The sequence below is a fragment of the Podarcis muralis genome, chromosome 17 (genome assembly GCF_964188315.1).
Source record: "Podarcis muralis chromosome 17, rPodMur119.hap1.1, whole genome shotgun sequence".
Taxonomy (NCBI): Eukaryota; Metazoa; Chordata; class Lepidosauria; order Squamata; family Lacertidae; genus Podarcis; species Podarcis muralis.
Window position 1 is genome coordinate 9,073,755 of NC_135671.1, and position 18,409 is coordinate 9,092,163.

The following is an 18,409-nucleotide window of genomic DNA, read 5'->3' on the forward strand; positions in this document are numbered from 1 at the left end:
TAACTCAAGGTATGATTGTCCAGACTATTAAGGTATTATTCTCACTAGCTAGTTTACATGAAGAAAATGTGCCTTTCCTCAAATGATCTGCTACATTTATCCGTAAGTATCACCTCAATATAATTCCTCGACTTCTGTAGCATAATTTGTTGTTCTGTCCTTAGATACGCCCCCCCCCTTTGGTTCATGAAGGAGGGGGGTATTGGGCAAGGTCTATTGTCACTTGTGTCCTGTGAAGAACCCAGCACACTTTTGATATTGAGGACGTTGTTAACACGGCAGCATGAGCGCATGAAGTTTGGCATTGTGGGAATGCACACCAGTGAAAATGTTTAGTTATCAAAAAAGAATAATTCTCCACAGATTTGTTGCAATAGGCTTTAAGAACGGGGGCGGCAGTGGGGATCAAGCTTTCCAGTGAAAAGGAACGCGTTATTATTACTTCAAGCCACACAAGTCAAACAACAATTCTCAGCAAAAAAACCCAAGTTTTATTGGGGGGGAAACCCACAATGTAACAAAAAAAAAACAACCCCAACACATTTATTTCTTCATCGGGCTAAAAGTTATTGCTCAGTAACACACACTAATTTAGGAGCAGCCAAAGTGATGCCCCTCAGATGTTGTTGGACTTACAACTCCCAGTATGCCCAGTGAGAATGGCCGGTGGTCAGGGACGATGGGAACTGTAAGCCAACTGGAAAGCACCATGCAGGCTACCCGGGATAATTCCTATTAAAAAACTAGAAATCTCATCTTACTGTTCAAAGCCTCTAAATGTGAATCAGAAAACAGCGAGTCAAACCACCCCTTTTTTTAAAAAAAAAGTTACAGCGTAGGTCAGGCTAGTCTTCAGATGCTGAGGCCTGTTTCATTCACAAAAGTATCACAATGAAGGTGTGCTGTGAAAATACTTGGGGGGCAGTGGCTTCACATGGTATAAAAGCTGTTTGCCCTGTTGTTTGTGCAACTGTACAGATCCATCTTTGCTTTGTGGCCAGCAAAGACTCTCCATGTAGACAGTCATATATACATTATAGACATTCAGTTCCAAGCATGTTCCTGGCAAATAGCATTTGACTGCCAATATACATGAAACTTCCTTCACTTTGATTCAAAAACTTAGATTATGATGACTCTTGAAATAGCTTAACCACAATAAATGCCTTTTCCAAGATACCTGCCCATATATAAACCAACTCCTGCAGGGGCGACACCAACTTCAATGAAATGGCATTAAATATATCCTTTTGGCTACTGGTTTGCACATTTTTACCATTTGGACCACAGAAGCAGTAGAACATTTGTGAGCTTGCTAGTTCTCAGAAATGGAACTTTTTATGAAGCTGGGTAAGATTAATTTTAATGGCAAACTACGGTATGTGATTAAGACCCTTTCAGCCTTAAGGATTTTAGAGGGAAAAGGACATTAAGCCGTCAACATCATCTCTGAAGTCAAATTGCAAATGAAATATTTAAGACACCTGATACAATTTCCAAGTTGTTTCCAAATGCAAACACAATTATGCACAAAATACTGGGCTTGAAAAGCTTGCAGGCCTGTTTTCCATAACGTACCATGAGTAGATCACATATTTGGTTTGACACTGCGCTTGTGGGGTTTTCTACTGCTGTAGTTTCCTACAGGCTTAAACTTGAGTGCCCACAACTGAAAAAATATATAGCCCACAGAGTTTAATGATGATTAATAAGGAAAATTGTGGCTTCTAAAGCCAGAAGAGAAGCAACCAATCTTTAAAACAAGGTGATGACATGGTAACTTCCACTGAACCTGGCAAAATAATTATTGCCAGCACACAATTCTCCACTTTTACATTGTTCAGCCTCACTTATTTTAAAGCTTCGTATTCAAAGTATGAGAAATCAATTAAAAATATATTACTGCAAATGCATAACACACATAAAACACCAAACTATACTTTAATGCCAGATATCTTTATACTGGCAAGAGACTTAAGTAATAAAAATGGCCCGCATATATTAACAATTTAGCTAACTTATTTTGCGTATGTACATTTTTTTCAGCAATCAGTTGACACTGTACTGATCTAAAACTACTAACCAATGAAAAAAGTTAAGAAACTCAAAAAACTAGTCTACTTCAAGCGCTCCGGAGCCGATATATTAATCTTTACATACTGAATTGTTCAATACGTGGAGACTTCACAATCCAAGACCCAAAACCATGCTGCTCCAGGTAGGTTTTCAGCAAGTATTTCGCTCCTTGGTAGGACTCTGCCATAATCTAAATTTTGAAAGTTCAATTAATAATTTAACAGTGAGGTTGGTATAAAGAAATCCTCACAATGCGTTTTGAAAGTTTGTGTACGGCAAGCTTGTTGAAATACAAATGCTCCAAAAGGCCTATTTATCTCTAATAAAATTATTATTAATAATAATTAGCATCCAAAAATCACAGGGCAGTACACAACATAAAAACACAAAATGCAATATAAGAAATGAAAACCAATAACCCTCCCCCCCCCCCGCCACAAACATACTTAAAAAGACATAAATTGCTTAATCTGCCAAAGGACTGGTTACAGGGAAATGTTTTCACTTGGTGCCTAAATAAGGTGACAAGCAAGCCTCCCTGGGGACAGCACTCTTGCATAACTTAGCTGGGGAGGAGAGCTTACAATAATGCCAATATATTTCACATCTGGCAACCAATGCGCCCCTTTGGTTTCATATAGTACATGGGTAAAAAGGTAAAGGGACCCCGGCCGTTAGGTCCAGTCGCAGACGACTCTGGGGTTGTGGTGCTCATCTCGCTTTAGTGGCCGAGGAAGCCAGCATGACTAAGCCGCTTCTGGCAAACCAGAGCAGCGCACGGAAACGCCGTTTACCTTCCCGCCGGAGCGGTACCTATTTATCTACTTGCACTGCGTGCTTTTGAACTGCTAGGTGGGCAGGAGCAGGGACCAAGCAACGGGAGCTCACCCCGTCGTGGGGATTTGAACTGCCAACCTTCACAACCTTTTAGCAGCTGTGTGGCTCATTTAGCAGAATTACTGTATTTAGCACTAACTCTGGAAGTTTACACTCAATTCTGACCCAACTAAGCCTCCTGTCAGGAGTATACATTCTCCTACCTGTGCAAACTGCCTTTAATTCCCAGCCCCAACCCTTTCTACAGTTCGAAGCTGAAGAGGGCGCAAGGATCTATCAGCTACTTTATCATGCTATTCCTATCTTTTTAATACAGGATTAAAGCCAATTTAACACATTGGTTAAAGCAGATGGATAGATTACTAAATTTCTTCCCTGTATCATGGTAAACAAATTACCGATGTGCTCTTGTTTTAAAATACAATAAAACCATGTATACTACTGAATTACTTTCCAGATTAATGAATACTATTGAACTGTGAACTTTAGATTAACAGCTATTCAAATAACAAGATCTAGGATACTGTTTCCCCTTGCTAGCGTTAAAACCAAACCAATTCTGAACTCAGTGAATGAACAAAATAGACTTCATGAGATCTGCGCTTACAGCGAGTTTCCTTTCATCAAGTCTTACCTTTGCTTCGTGGTATGTGCCCGCTTTAAGTAAATCATCTCTCTTTGATTCTTTAACCACTAAATTGAAACGACTTAGCATCGCAGCCTTGCAAAGACGACTTGCCATTGAAATTCCACTTTTGAAGGGTGAACTAGGTATGAAAAATAGTGATGGATAAAGAGCACACTAGGGGTTATTTGTCTGAATTCAACTAGTTATAGAGAGCAAAGTTACTGAAAATCCTTAACAGGTTTTAGGGTTACGTGGAAAACTAGAAGCCTCTGTTTCAAAGTTATTTTATAGAATGCATAACCAAGATTAAAAGTAAAGGTAAAGGACCCCTGACAGTTAAGTCCAGTCGCGGATGACGCTGGAGTTTGGCGCTCATCTTGCTTTACAGGCCGAGGGAGCCGACATTTGTCTGCAGACAGTTTTTCCAGGTCATGTGGCCAGCATGACTAAGCCACTTCTGGCGCAATGGAACACCCAAACCAGAGCAGCGTATGGAAATGCTGTTTACCTTCCCACCAGAGTGGTACCTATTTATCTACTTGCACTTTTTGGTGTGCTTTCGAACTGCTAGGTTGGCAGGAGCAGGGTCCGAGCACATGAGAATAACTTCCCACTTGTTTTGAACAGAGGACAATTAAGCTAAGGTGCTTCTTTCAATTTAACGTACTTTTTGTTATAAACATTTACCTTTCTGTGATCTTCCCATTTAGCCCATCTACGACCTCCAACGACAAGTCTCCTTGGGACCAATTCAAACTAAGAGATCTGCGTTCCAAATCTACCTGTACAGCGCAAGCAGCAGGTACCAAGCTAATGCGAGGTTTGTTCACCATGTAGAACATGGGCAGTTTTGAAGTGAGAGCATCATCTACCCGTTGTTTGATAGCTATTTCCAATCCTCGCGTATCATGGCAGTTCCCATCCCCTAAAAAACATTAAGAACCACACCAAATATTAAGAGAAGATCAAGGCATGCTTCTAGACTCTGGAGCGTTGCTCTATGGAGAGCACAGTTACCATTTACTCTCTGCTTTAAGCCCCATTCCCAGAGAACATTAGTTTTCAGAAGTTAATAAGACATGTAGCACACTAAACGCAGATACTAGGAAACAGTCAGTGTTTTAATATTTAATATTGACTGAAAGTAGAGACTCAATTCTAAACACACAAGGTGCATACTGGATGTGCACTAGGAAGTTTACCACATAACACCGGTCTTGAAAGACCTACATTGGCTCCCAGTACGTTTCTGAGCACAATTCAAAGTGTTGGTGCTGACCTTTAAAGCCCTAAACGGCCTCGGCCCAGTATACCTGAAGGAGCGTCTCCAACCCCATCGTTTTGCCCGGACGCTGAGATCCAGCGCCGAGGGCCTTCTGGCGGTTCACTCATTGCGAGAAGCAAAGCTACAGGGAACCAGACAGAGGGCCTTCTCGGTAGTGGCACCCGCCCTGTGGAACGCCCTCCCATCAGATGTCAAAGAGATAAACAACTACCTGACATTCAGAAGACATCTTAAGGCAGCCCTGTTCAGGGAAGTTTTTAACGTGTGACATCTTAGTGTATTCTTGGTCTTTGGGGACCAGCCAGATGGGCGGGGTACAAATAATAAATTTTATTATCATTATTGTTATTATTATTACTATTACACCAAGTGCAGCTTTCTACCCTGTGCATAAGTGTTCACAAACATGGAACTCTCTCTCAAACATTACTGGTGTTCACAATCAGAAATGGCAGAGAGGTGATCTTTTCATGCAAAGGGTACAGAATAAAAAGTACAAGCACCATGCGAGTGTAGCATACAGATGAACTGATTTCATGTCAATTGGTCCAGAGACTGGATAGACTTAGCTTTCAACCTGTAAATCAAAAATTTTCAAAACTACTGTATTTTTCGCTCCATAAGACTCACTTTTTGCCTCCTAGAAAGTAAGGGGAAATGTGTGTGCGTCTTATGGAGCGAATGGAGGCTGCGCAGCTATCCCAGAAGCCAGAACAGCAAGAGGGATTGCTGCTTTCGCTGCTCAGCGATCCCTCTTGTTGTTCTGGCTTCTGAGATTCAGAATATTTTTTTTCTTGTTTTCCTCCTCCAAAAACTAGGTGCGCCTTGTGGCCTGGTGCGTCTTATAAAGCGAAAAATACGGTATGTTTTGATATCTCGAACTACGGTTCCCGTCAGGGCTATGGGAACTGTAACCCATGACATCTGGAGGGCACTAGGTTGTGAAAGGCTTTTAAAATGTCATTTTATATTTTAGTACTGAATTTTGTAAGCTGATTAAATACTTTGAATAGAGAAAAGATGAGACATTTATCAAACTCAAAGCTAAATTTCATGTCACTGTATGTTTCAGAAGCTGTTCTGTTTTGGGGGCCACTTATCAACCCAACAGACAAGCGTGAAAGTATGTGATTTGTTATGTTGCATTTTAACAGTATTTAATATGTAGAAGTCACTCACTTACCAACAATGATCCTGTTAACGTAAACGGGCTGAATGAAGTGACTTAGCAGGGCTCCCTGAACACCCAGTACTTCCCATCTTGTCAGTTTGTCACTAGCAGACATGCTGCTTATTCTAGAAATTTCAGCAGGGCAGTAGACCGTGAGATAAACCTTGCCTTCAACAGCGACATGAAGGCACAGTTCCTCATCAGCTTCAAATGCAGATGCAGAATTGGGACTGAGGCGTCTATAATTAAGTATATAGCACAATAATTAAGATATAGCAGTTTCCCCAGTCATTGCAAAATAGAAGTCAGCCTCTAAGTGGATGCCTTTATACCAGGGCTTTTTTTCCAGCCAGAACTTGCCAGAACACAGTTTTAGCACCTCTCAGGAACTAAAGGTAGCTGCCAAGGTTCCTTTTGTGCTAGGTCAACAGCTCAAAGATCTATGGTATCTTTGGCTAATAGGGAGCTAACAGCAGTATGTGATTTCCTTCCAACTGACCTTTTGCCATCACCCTGGCAAGCAATAGCATGCTAATACATGGAAATACACATAGCAGGACAGGGTCCACATTCACAACTGTTGTCACAATCACAATATCAATTATTTCTTTCAAGAGGACCCCTTCTCAACCACTAGGAAGCTATGCCAACAAGGGGAATCTTTTAAGGCTTGGATTCTGCAACAGCTAGTCTTCATCCTTCAATATGAACAGAGCCAGTTTGGGAAGGCAGGGAGCTCCTTTCCAAGATTGAAACAGGTGGTGCCCACCAAAAAGTGCACTCTATTCCTGTGGAATGACTGGTTCACAGCCCAGAAAAACCTACTGTAAATGGGTAGAAGTCTGCATACATACATACATACAAAAGCAAAACATATTTGGTAATAATTGGCTAATTGCATATGAGTTAATTTATCAAAGAGAGTTCTATCCCTTCAGTTGTGAACAAAGCACTGTAAATTTACACTAACTCAGTGCCGGGGGGAAATCAAAAGATAGATGTTCGAAGCAGTGAAAACAAAATTATCAGCTATCTGTATGAACTGGGCTACACTTAAATTTGATTTTGCATCACTTCTATGTTACTCTCCCTTTTTCTTTTCAGTAGGTTGGCCTTCCAATAATCGTAACTGCAAACCTCTGCGATAATGTGTTACAAATCAGACTAATCAATATTACTTCCTTGTGCAGCAAATACAATATAAAACCACCTTAATGAGAAAAATGCATCTGCATGAATTAAAATTTGTAAAGTTGCAATGTCTAATACTTACAGCCTGGACTTAATCTGAGCAGATCCTTTTGGTAACTGATTCATGTAGAGAAATATGCTTACGTTTGGTTTTAGCGCAAGCAAGTTTGAAGATGGCTCAATGCAAAATATGGACTTATCCATCATGGCAGCATTTTTACTGTAGTAGAGCAAAAGCTGTCTATAAAAATACCTTGAAAGAAGCAGATACAACACAGGATGCATTTAAAATCTGCATTAGAGAAACCAGGATGAACACAAAACTTTTAGTGTCAAATTACTTTTAGAGTCAAATTACATATTCCCAAGAATTAGCAGGCCCGGGAAGAGCTGGTCTGAGGCCCGGGGCGGGAGTCCCCAGTTGGCTGGGAGGCCCAGGGCATTCTTGACATGACATTTTAAGTCCAGTAGACCCCTGGTATGGGTCCCTGACCAGTTTAGCCCTCCAAAGCATGGTACAAGTGTACCCGGCAGCAGTTTTAATTTGAGAAACAGCAGCAACGTTATTTATTTTTTTTACCTAAGAAGAGAGCGTCTTGCAGTAACAACAGCATGAGAGTCATGCAATATTCTCCCATCTGGATGACCACATTGACTATAGTTGAATTCACCTGTTCCGATAGCTACCACCTCATGCTGTCTAACTAAAAACAAACAAACAAAACATTTGAGAAATTTAGTTGCCCATTTTGGAATTCAGCTTTCTTTTTATTTAATGATATTTTTAGAGGTATGTCCTAGAGCAGGTGTGCAGAACTGAATTTGAACAAAGGACTGGTGCCACAAGCTGTCAGCTCCCTGTAGGCCAGTTTGACAGGCCTATCCATCACCTAACATCATACATAAGATGCAAGCCAGGCAATACAGTGGTACCTTGGTTTATAAACTTAATCCGTTCTGCAAGTCCGTTCTTAAACCAAAGCGTTCTTAAACCAAGGCATGCTTTCCCATAGCAGCGGGGGACTCAATTTACAAACGGCACACACTCAACAAGAAGCGGAACATGTTCTGCTTCCAAGGCAAAGTTCACAAACCAAAACACCTACTTCTGGGTTTGCGGTGTTCTTAATCCAAGTTGTTCATAAACCAAGCTGTTCTTAAACCAAGGTACCACTGTATGGGCCAAATTCCTAAGCGACAGCACCTCTCAATATTTCCTTTTGAATTTGACACTAGATCCTCACCAGTCCCATGCCTGACTTTCAGTGATGAACAAGTGAGCATGGTTTGAGCCAAACCACATCACTTGGGGGGGGGGGGGGGATAGGGCGGCTTTATGGGGACCAGAAGTTGCCAATGCTGCCCTAGAGCAATTTAAACAACAACAACGTTTATGCTTACCTCTTTCAATTATGAAAGCAGCCAGCGAACTGCTACAACTCTGGTACTCTGGATATTTAGCAGTCAAACTGTTGAATGTTTCCCTGACAGCTTGAGAAATTTTTTCATACGCAAGATGCAGCCCATCTAGTAAAGTTATAAAGAAAAAGCAAAGAATCAAAACCAACTGTTTAGAAATATTGGAAATCATCACTAAATGGGAAAAATAGTGTGCATGAACGTTTATTCTCCTTGGTATAAGGAGGAAGTATTGTTGGGAAACTGTGTACGTGCAACTACTCACACAGAGACAATTAAGGTTTGGCAGACAGCCAGAAGGTCATGTGAAGGAGTAAGTCTGCCTGGTGATAACAGAGACATGGAGACAGCTCCCTGATTGGTCAAGCTCTCTCAAAGGAGTGATAATTAATGGCCTACTAACTGGAATGTGTTAGTTCAGAGGTTCAGAGTTCTGTGTGTCAGTGTAGGAGTTGTGAGTCGTGTCAGAGACAGCTAGCAAAAGATCTGTGTTCTGTTCCTGTATATAAAGGTAAAGGTACCCCTGCCCGTAGGGGCCAGTCTTGACAGACTCTGGGGTTGTGCGCCCATCTCACTCAAGAGGCCGGGGGCCAGCGCTGTCCGGAGACACTTCCGGGTCACGTGGCCAGCGTGACAAAGCTGCATCTGGCGAGCCAGCGCCACACACGGAACGTCGTTTACCTTCCCGCTGGTAAGCGGTCCCTATTTATCTACTTGCACCCGGGGGTGCTTTCAAACTGCTAGGTTGGCAGGCGCTAGGACCGAGCAGCAGGAGCGCACCCTGCCGCGGGGATTCAAACCGCCGACCTTTCGATCGGCAAGCCCTATGCGCTGAGGCTTTTACCCACGTGACCCGGAAGTGTCTGCAGACAGCGCTGGCTCCCGGCCTCTAGAGTGAGATGAGCGCACAACCCTAGAGTCTGTCAAGACTGGCCCGTATAGGCAGGGGTACCTTTACCTTTACCTTATGGAATGGTAAAATCCTTCTCTTGGGCGTCCACAGAGAGTACTTCAAGTAATGATCTGCTTTCTTAAGAATATACAAGTAGTACACAAGCAAGCTTATCTTTACACAACAGCTCTTCCATGCCATTCACTAGATTATGTAGCCTACTGCATCTCTGGTTATATCACCAATAACTGTTGTTTTTAGTTGACCAAAAACAAAGCAAAAACGAAAAAACCGGAGTGACAGCTAACCTGAGATGCCACAAAATGGTTCCATCTTTATAAGCCTAACAATTCTACACTTTATACAGCGATCACCAAACCAACACCTGCAGATGTTAAGGCACCAATGAAGGTCTTGCTTGGCACCCCACGCGCTGGGTTGGTGGCTCACGTTGTAAACTGTGCTATGGAAATAGCAGTTTATTTGGTGATAAAAAATGAACATGCACGATCATACATTTGATAGAAGAACAGAAAATGCCTACCATAAGGAAGCTTTGAAATGTAGCTAGCTTCAGCTGTTCTTTGAGGTTCAGTTACGGTTGTAGTTTCTGAAAGATTCCTGGGAGGACCTGCAAAGATACCAAATTGGAAAAAATGAGAACAACCTAACATTTTACTTAAGAGAAATATATGCTCCTTTAACCAATATATGCTACAAACCAACACAACTGGTCTCTGGAATAGTCAAAGTACCCCAGACACCAACTGTCTGCAATACAACTAGACCATGTGGGGCCAAAACTTTGGAATATTCCGACACACGTCATAGACACTATAAGATTCAAAAACATGGCAGTGCTACTTGAAACGGGGGCAAGAAGATACAGTACTATCTACCACTCTTTTCAGTATCCCCAGCGCTAGGGCCCCAATACAGAATAAAAGATTGGGTTAGTCTACGATAACATTGTTTCCCCACCCCTGAACCTGATAGTGAAGAGAAAAACATCATAGTAGCAAAAGTACCTGGATTTTCTAGAGGTTTTGGTTCTGTCTCATCTAGCTGCAGTAATTCATCAAGAGCAAGTTTTGCGGCATTGGATTTTGATTCCTTCTTGTTTTGCCCCAATCCAGTCTTATACTGAATGCCATCAACCACAGCACAAAATGCAAAGTATGATCCCAAGAGATTACCTTAAAAAGTGCCACAGGAAATCTTTTTTTAGACAAATGCAACTGTAAAAGTTTTATATTATTATAATTTATGAATATTGCATTTCACCAAATTTGAATTCCGTTGTATCTAATAGCTCAATATTGGTAGAAAACCAACCATTCCAGGGATATGCAGACAGCGCTGCTCTTTCCTAATCTTCATTCTCCAGCCAAACCAAGACACAGCTGTCATATCATTGTGACACCGAACTTCAAGTATGACATAAATTTGAATATTGTTTTCATTTCCAATTTAAACTGGGTTCCTAATCAGTTATTTGGGACTGTCAAATGAACAGAAACTTCTTCTAGATAAATGTTTTAGATGGAGTTACTGATTTCACCAATTCCCAACATTATGACTTATGCTTTGCATTTCTAGAGCAGGGAATGAGGATACCAAGTTGCAACCAAGGAAAGGCAAGTGACCTCTCCAACATTTTATGAAGCAATGGCGGTAGCATAGGAAAGGCTGCAAAATATCTAAATGGCAACCAAGGAATAGTATGTCATGGGTCAATTTTAATCAAGTGGTGCAGCCACTGAAATAACAGAGGGACCAAACTAATATTATATGGCAGCTTTGAATTCCACCTATTAAACAGCACCTGTAACGTCCCAGTACTAGAATAGAGTGGATTCCCAAGAAAGTGATTTTATTTAAAATATATATATATATTTACCTGTTGCTACTGTTTCCTTTAATTCAAGCTGTACGCGCTGCATTTGTGCAAACTGATGCAAAGCAGACACTGGGTTTATATCCCCTCGTTTATATTTTGTGACAAATTCCTTCGGAATTTTCTTGGGAGGAAGTGACGTGATTGGAACAATGGGTCCTGCTTTGGAATATAGGCAGTCAGGAACTTGACCTAAAATGCATAAGTTGATAATATCTTAAAACTTGCAGATCAAAGTTAGCATAAGTCAAAATATTTGCTTGGCAGCTTTTGTCAGTTCATTTTTGGCTATTCAGAAAGTGCTTCTTCACCTTATCAAAAGCATCGTGATATTTTTCAACTTTTTAAAAGCTATTTTTATTTTCAGGGTTGTTACTTTATGAAGTTTTTATATATGACATTTATGTGAGATTTCTCCCAATGAACAAGGTAATTAGAGTCAATCAGGTGGAGTGGGATTGAACTGTAGACTGCTTGCACATAAAGCCTATTATGGATACTGGGGAATTCTTGGGATATTTCCACATATAATTAAGGGACTTCAGGCACTTTAAAGACAAACATTTAAAAAGAAAGACACAAATGTGGGGCTGTTAAAGAACTGTGAACACAATCCCATAGCAATGCATCTAGATTCCTTGTCTCAATAGGGGTTTTCATTATTAAAACAAAAACATATATTAAAACCAATAAAACATGATGAAGCATTGAGATATTAACTGGAAGATCTTTGAACAAGTAGCTTTAAGATAAGCAAAACCAATGTTCTCTCCACACTTTTTTTTTTTTTTTGAGTCTCCATAAATTCTGATTTCAGAGGTATGCGGTCTTAAGAGGTATAAACTCACACAACATTCAGATGGCCAATGAGTATCTTTTCTTTTGGCCAGACCGGTGAAGAAACCTTGCTGTTAAAAGCAAAAATGATTTTGGAGAACAAAAACAAATAGCAGCAGCAGAAATCTGGAAGAGCACAGATCAGGTTAAGACCAGCAGAGTAAGTTAAAAATGCTAATTTGGCTGCAATCACGTCAGACATAGGAAATAGCCTTATTTGAAACACATTTGAAACACTTATGCCACTTTACTAATTATGGCTCACCCGCCCTACCCAAAGTGTGGAAATGGTAGTTGTTAAGGGTACTGGAAACTGTAGCTCTGAGTGCAAAACTACAGTTTGTAGGATTCCTCAAGCAAAGCAATGGCAGTTAAAACAGAATTAAAAGGGCTCTAAAATATGCCGTGCGGATGTGACCTAACTCCGATCAGCCTTGGACAGCATGGCAACATCTGGAGGGGCCAGGGCACACCACCTCCAGATATTTTGGCCAGCATTTGGCCACAAAGAGAGGGAGGGGGAGGACACTGGGTTAGAAAGTATTCAAGAAAACTGCCAGAAACTGCCTTTTCCTCCAGACAGAAGCAAAATCCTTCAGATATTCCCAACGTAACAGGAAAAGGCCTTCCAAGACCGTCAGCCGAAAACGACTGTTTACGAAAACCAACACCATACGATTACCTGAGATGTTTGTCACCTTGGAAGCCAAGGCGGAAATGTTTGATGTTTCTGCCGGTAAAAACATAGCTTTGGCGCTCTCTGCCTGCGGAAACAAGGGAGCCGAGGCCTGCAGAGAAGGTTGCGGCGGCGGCGGCTGGGCGGGCAGGTTCTTCTTCAGCATTTGGGCAAAGCTGGGCACTCGGGACGCCTGGGGCCAGTCGCTCGCCATCTTGCCCCGACCTGGAAACAAAAGCAGGAGTTACTGGCAGAGATTCAGGACTGCTGGGGCGTGTGGGCCCAGCCTTAGGGACACCTGCCCGCTCCTAGTAACACAATAAGGAGGAGGGGGAAAGGAACCCAAACGCCGCTGACTTGACCAGACCTTCCTCAGAAAAGGATTTAAACCGACAACAAAGGTCAAACACACTATCCTTCCACGGACAAGATGGCGCAGCGATGCGCCGGGCCTGCAGGCCTCCCTTCCAGAGCCACGGAATGACGCCACCTTGGCCCAACGGAACGCAGCATCCTTCGGGCCAAACCAACCAATTCCAACAGAAGCCTGGCGCACAGTCTGCAAAGAGGGGCATGGCTGCTCAAGCTCTCAAAGCGCTTTTCGCGGTCCCACAACAACCGCCCGCGGGAGAACGCCCTCGCGCCAGGGTGCGCCACTCGCAGGGCCCACACATAACACAGGCGGCTTGCTTCCTTGGTCTCTCTCCCCCTACATCCACCATCGTCCTAGCAGCTCCTGCAGCACCACAAATACTCAATGGTCACTGGCGCCCCTGAAGTGTGTGGGGGGGTCTGGGGACATTTATTTATTATTTCTTTAATTATTTACATCTATATACAGTGGACGCTCGGGTTGCGAACGTGATCCGTGCGGAATGCATGTTCGCAACCCGCAGCGGCGCGTCTGTGCACGCGCGGGTTGCAATTTGGCGCTTCTGCACAAAGCGCAAGTTAGCACTTCTGCACATGCGCGACCGCCGAAACCCAGAAGTAACCCGTTCCGCTACTTCCTGGTTTCAGCGGCCCGTAACCTGAAAAAACGCAATCTGAAGCGTCTGTAACCCGAGGTATGACTACCATTTTTATCTTCCAATGGTCTCAAGGTGGGGTGCAGTGGCCAGATTTACATATAAGCTAGACAAGCCCCAAAAGAATTCAAAGGAAAAAAACCTGGATGTACATTTCCAAAATAGAAGATAAAAAACAAGTAAAACAAAACCCACATACAGCAAAAATAAATTGTGTTGTATAGGCTCCTGTGATGTAAGTAATGGGCCCTGCCTGCTAGCCTGCTCCCTAAAATATCACTGGTTTGCTCATTTCTATATATAGGGTGCCTACAGTCTGCACGGACTGGTCCATAAATTACCATATAGCATATATGCAGCACAAAAAACAGCGGTAACTTGTTGTTGACAAAGGACAGCTGAACATATAAAGGGCCCCATTGCCTTCAGTAGCTTAGGGCCTCATCAAACCTAACCCTGGTGGGGTCAATGGTCCCCCCCCCCCCAAGCCTGTGAAGTAGGTTAGGCCCAAGGTGGCCCAGGGAGGTTCACGGCCAAGTGGGGATTTGAACCCAGGCCCTAGTCAAATACTTTAATCATTGCACCACACTGTAAAAATACATGGAAAGTGCCTTTAAAAAAATCCAAAACACCTGGCTTGGGTGGTTTATGGGACTTTTAAACAAAACATTTTAAAAAAAATTGGCATCATATCTGAATTAAAAAGAAGGGGGATGAATTCCAGAAACTTGGAAAGACTCAAGGTTAGTAATGGTAGCAAAACCTGGCAAAGATCCTGTTATTAGACTCATACCATTCAACTGCATTAATCAAGATTAAAAAATACTTTCATGCAGACAGATTAACAGAATTAACGCCTCACCTGGTTGGCAAAAATCAGGTGGGCTTTGTAAGAGGGAGGACTTAAATACTTTAATGTTTTTTTTATTTCGGAAAAAGAACTGGCAAATAAGCTTAAATAGCATCACTGGTTCAATTCCAAATTTGTTCAACTTCTACATAATTTACAGAAAAGCAGTAAGGCTATAATCAGAAATCATGGTTGGGTTAGACACACAAAACAGAGGGACCTTTTCTTGCCCCTACTTTTTGGAACTTTTGACGATAAGTAGAGACCTTGGCTATAAAAATTAAAACTTTATTTTTAATTTGCAAATTTAGTAACAAAAAGGGGAAAAGGAAAAACAAATATGGCAAAATAGTAATGAAAAACACCCATCGTATATAAAAAAATTAGAGACAAACCACTTGTGGAGGGTGTCATAATACACGATACAACACACAAGTTAAACTTATCGGCAGATGTTACAGACTTTATGCTTTTCGGTGGGTGAGTGGGACTTCCCAATTTGGTACTACCAAGCATCCAAATTAGCTCTAATAAACAGAATGCACACATCTGAGAAGCAAATGGAATTGGAACATCTCTACAGGAAATCTCAAACCAAAACAATACATCTGTTATTCACTAAAGCAGTATTAAAAATTAGAGTCAGACTCCTCAGTTAGCTTTCTCTCTACTGACATCAATCCTTCAAAATGAATCTGTGCTCTAATAATCATGCTCTATTATTATCACTACTACTTTTATTTTAATACACTTCTCTATTAACTTTCTTTTTGTGCCTTGTATTCACATCTAACAAATTACATTTTGCTCCCCACTTACATTCAACTTTTCATTAGGCACCCCCCTTCAAAGAAACCCAAACCCCAGCAATGATAAGACAGCACTAAGGTCTCTGAACCACATAACAATACAAAAGCATTTCTCTGAGTTTCTTTTTAAAGCATTTATGCTTTCCGGCCCATCCCAGAAGTTCTGAATATATTGACTGATTACAGAGCCATGGCAGCGACGGAAACCAAGGCTACAAAGACAACAATATTGTTTTTATTATTAAATTCATTACCCTCCCTCCAACAGCAGATTCCGGGGCACGCTAAAACTATTTGAAATTCCTAATTAAACACAGCTAAAACAGATTAGTCGCAGGAATAGGGAGGGTCCTGAAGACACACTACGCAGGTGATTATCATCAGAGTAAAGTAGTGAGCCTTCAACGTTTGCCAAAAGCCTAGTCAAAGCGCAGACACAGAATCTCAGAGTTATGGAGTTGGAAGGGACCTTAAGGATCATCTAGTGCAGGGGTCTGCAACCTTTAAGACAAAAAGAGCCACTTGTACCCGTTACCGAAGGAAAAAAAACTGGGAGCCGCAAAACTCATCATTATAAAAATAACTTTTTTGTCACTTTTTTATTATTTCTTTGTTTGACCCCTCAGAATTACTCCTCCTCATATAAATAAACGTTAAATTAACAAGTTACTTTTGTGTGTGTGTGTGTGTGTTCTTCACTCCCCTTCAAAACAGTGACCAGCGTACATGCCCCTTACAATGCAGTGACCAGCGTACATGCCCCTTACAATGTAGCGGGCGGGCGGGAAGGTGACGTCGGGACTGTGCGTGACTAACACACACACCGCCCCCATGCGACGTCACAGCCAGTACAGCGCCCGCCACAGTGGGGAGTGTCGGGGCACACAATGCGCCTCCTCCCCTCGCTAGTATCCGCCCCGGAGCCGCGGCAAAGGTGTAAAAGAGCCACATGCGGCTCCGGAGCCGCGGGTTGCAGACCCCTGATCTAGTGCAACCCACTGCAATGCAGAAATCCTGCCCACAGCCACCCCTGGGTGGGCTCGAACCCCCAACCTTCTGGTTAACAGCAAGATACACTGACCCACTGCAGGGAGGAAATTCCCTAACTTTGGAGCTGCAGAAAAGAATGCCCCCTCTCACCCAGGCCACCACACTGCTAGTATCTGACCTTCCCTCTACTATTTATGAGCAGTTGTTTTGATGTTCTGTATCTTTTGGTACCTAAATAAAAATACTTTTTTAAAAGCCAACAAGAGGCAAAGCACATTTCTGGTTGGGCAGGCCACCTGCCACATTTCTAAGAGAAATGATGGCATATATGCACATATGCATATATGCACATTAACCTTTCCATCCTCAATTTACTTCCTTTTAATTAAAACCATTAAAAAAAAAGTTTGTATTTTATATATCAAGCATTACTCAACCAAATTCCAAACGGCATTAATGAAGAGAAGGCTTTTTTTTTTAAAAAAAAGTGTCCCTACACAAACATTTCATGTTCAAATTAAACATAAAAAACACTGGCAAAATATACCCAGTAAACCTACTTTAGAAATGGCACAACTAAAAGAAGACCTAGCAAGCTCTCAGTAACGTGAGGAAGAAGAAGTGACCAGCTGAGCCCCCAAGTACAATTACAAGACCCAAAACATGCTTTTGCATATCAAAGGCAACTGCTGACACGTGGAAATAGCCAGCTTGCAACTCCTCCTCACCTACACGCAACTCCCAACCAAGCCCGTCTCAATCTGGGCTCCCTGCAAACAGAGCAGGAGAGGAAAAGCAACAGACCAAACCAACTGAAAGGAAAAAAGGGGGTGACAGGGAGAGTTCATTCCCACTTCCTTATTATTTAAAGTCCATTTTTTCTTTTACTACCATAACATTTCTCCAGCATTTAGAAACACCTCTGACCTATTCTTCATACTGTATAATATGTTTAGTATATCCTACAGGCGGAGTATTAAGAAAAGGTTTCTCCCCCTGCTGTAGAAAAGATGGTTTGTGCAAGACCTCATTGATGAAGGGGTGTGGTGCAAGAATATTACATGGGGTCTACCAAGGAGGGGTTTAGGGGTGCGATTAAACCATTTATTTTTGTATGGGAAGAATAAGAATAAATTTTTTATCATTTATACCCTGCTGACCTGGCTGGGTTTCCCCAGCCACTCTGGTCGGCTTACAGAATATATAAAACATAATAAATAATCCAACATTAAAAACTTCCCTAAGCAGGGCTGCCTTCAGATGTCTTCTAAAAGTTGTATAGTTGTTTATTTCCTAGACATCTGATGGGAGGGCGTTCCACAGGGCGGGTGCCACTACCAAGAAGGCCCTCTGCCTGGTTCCCTGTAAGTTCACTTCTTGCAGTGAGGGAACACTCAGAAAGCCCTCGGAGGTGGACCTCAGTGTCGGTGCAGAACGATGGAGGTGGAGACGCTCCTTCAGGTATACTGGGCCGAGGCCGTTTAGGGCTTTAAAGGTCAGCACCAACACTTTGAATTGTGCTCGGAATGCACTGGGAGCCATTGAAGATCTTTTAGGACCAGTGTTGTTTGGTCCTGGTGGCCACTCCCGGTCATCAGTCTAGTTGCCACATTCTGGATTTGTTGTAGTTTCTGGGTCACCTTCAAAGGTAGCCCCATGTAGAGCGCATTGCAGTAATCCAAGTGGGAGATAACCAGAGCATGCGCCACTCTGGCAAGACAGTCCGCAGGCAGATAGGGTCTCAGCCTGCGTACCAGATGGAGCTGGTAGACAGCTGCCCTGGACACAGAATTGGAAGCTGTCTGCGGACAAACGCCGGCTCC

The 18,409-nt window shown here is 42.3% G+C and overlaps 1 protein-coding gene across 2 annotated transcripts; it reads right to left on the minus strand.

Moving 5' to 3' along the window:
• Positions 1 to 468: 468 nt before the first annotated feature.
• Positions 469 to 17,369, minus strand: ADAD1 (adenosine deaminase domain containing 1). 2 transcript variants are annotated; one of them, XM_028713180.2, is made up of 12 exons: positions 17,315 to 17,369; positions 12,916 to 13,134; positions 11,400 to 11,588; positions 10,528 to 10,695; positions 10,044 to 10,130; positions 8,590 to 8,715; positions 7,769 to 7,892; positions 7,271 to 7,441; positions 6,010 to 6,236; positions 4,229 to 4,466; positions 3,548 to 3,680; positions 469 to 2,266 (listed from the first exon to the last, which is right to left on the minus strand). In XM_028713180.2, the coding sequence occupies exons 2-12, from the start codon at positions 13,121 to 13,123 to the stop codon at positions 2,153 to 2,155; spliced, it is 1,785 nt and encodes a 594-aa protein (XP_028569013.2). In that variant the 5' UTR covers positions 13,124 to 13,134; positions 17,315 to 17,369; the 3' UTR covers positions 469 to 2,152. The 2 variants fall into 2 exon arrangements, with proteins under 2 accessions (XP_028569013.2, XP_028569012.2); XM_028713179.2 differs by lacking the exon at positions 17,315 to 17,369 and adding an exon at positions 13,277 to 13,557.
• Positions 17,370 to 18,409: the final 1,040 nt, after the last annotated feature.

Excerpts from the sequence above, each read along its gene's own strand:
- ADAD1 (XM_028713179.2), bottom strand. The coding sequence starts at position 13,484 with ATGCCCCTCTTTGCAGACTGTGCGCCAGGCTTCTGTTGGAATTGGTTG. Across the intron at positions 3,681-4,228 it reads AATGGGAAGATCACAGAAAG|TTCACCCTTCAAAAGTGGAA; the intron begins GTAAATGTTTAT and ends TTTCATACCTAG. Across the intron at positions 2,267-3,547 it reads GCACATACCACGAAGCAAAG|ATTATGGCAGAGTCCTACCA; the intron begins GTAAGACTTGAT and ends TTCAAAATTTAG.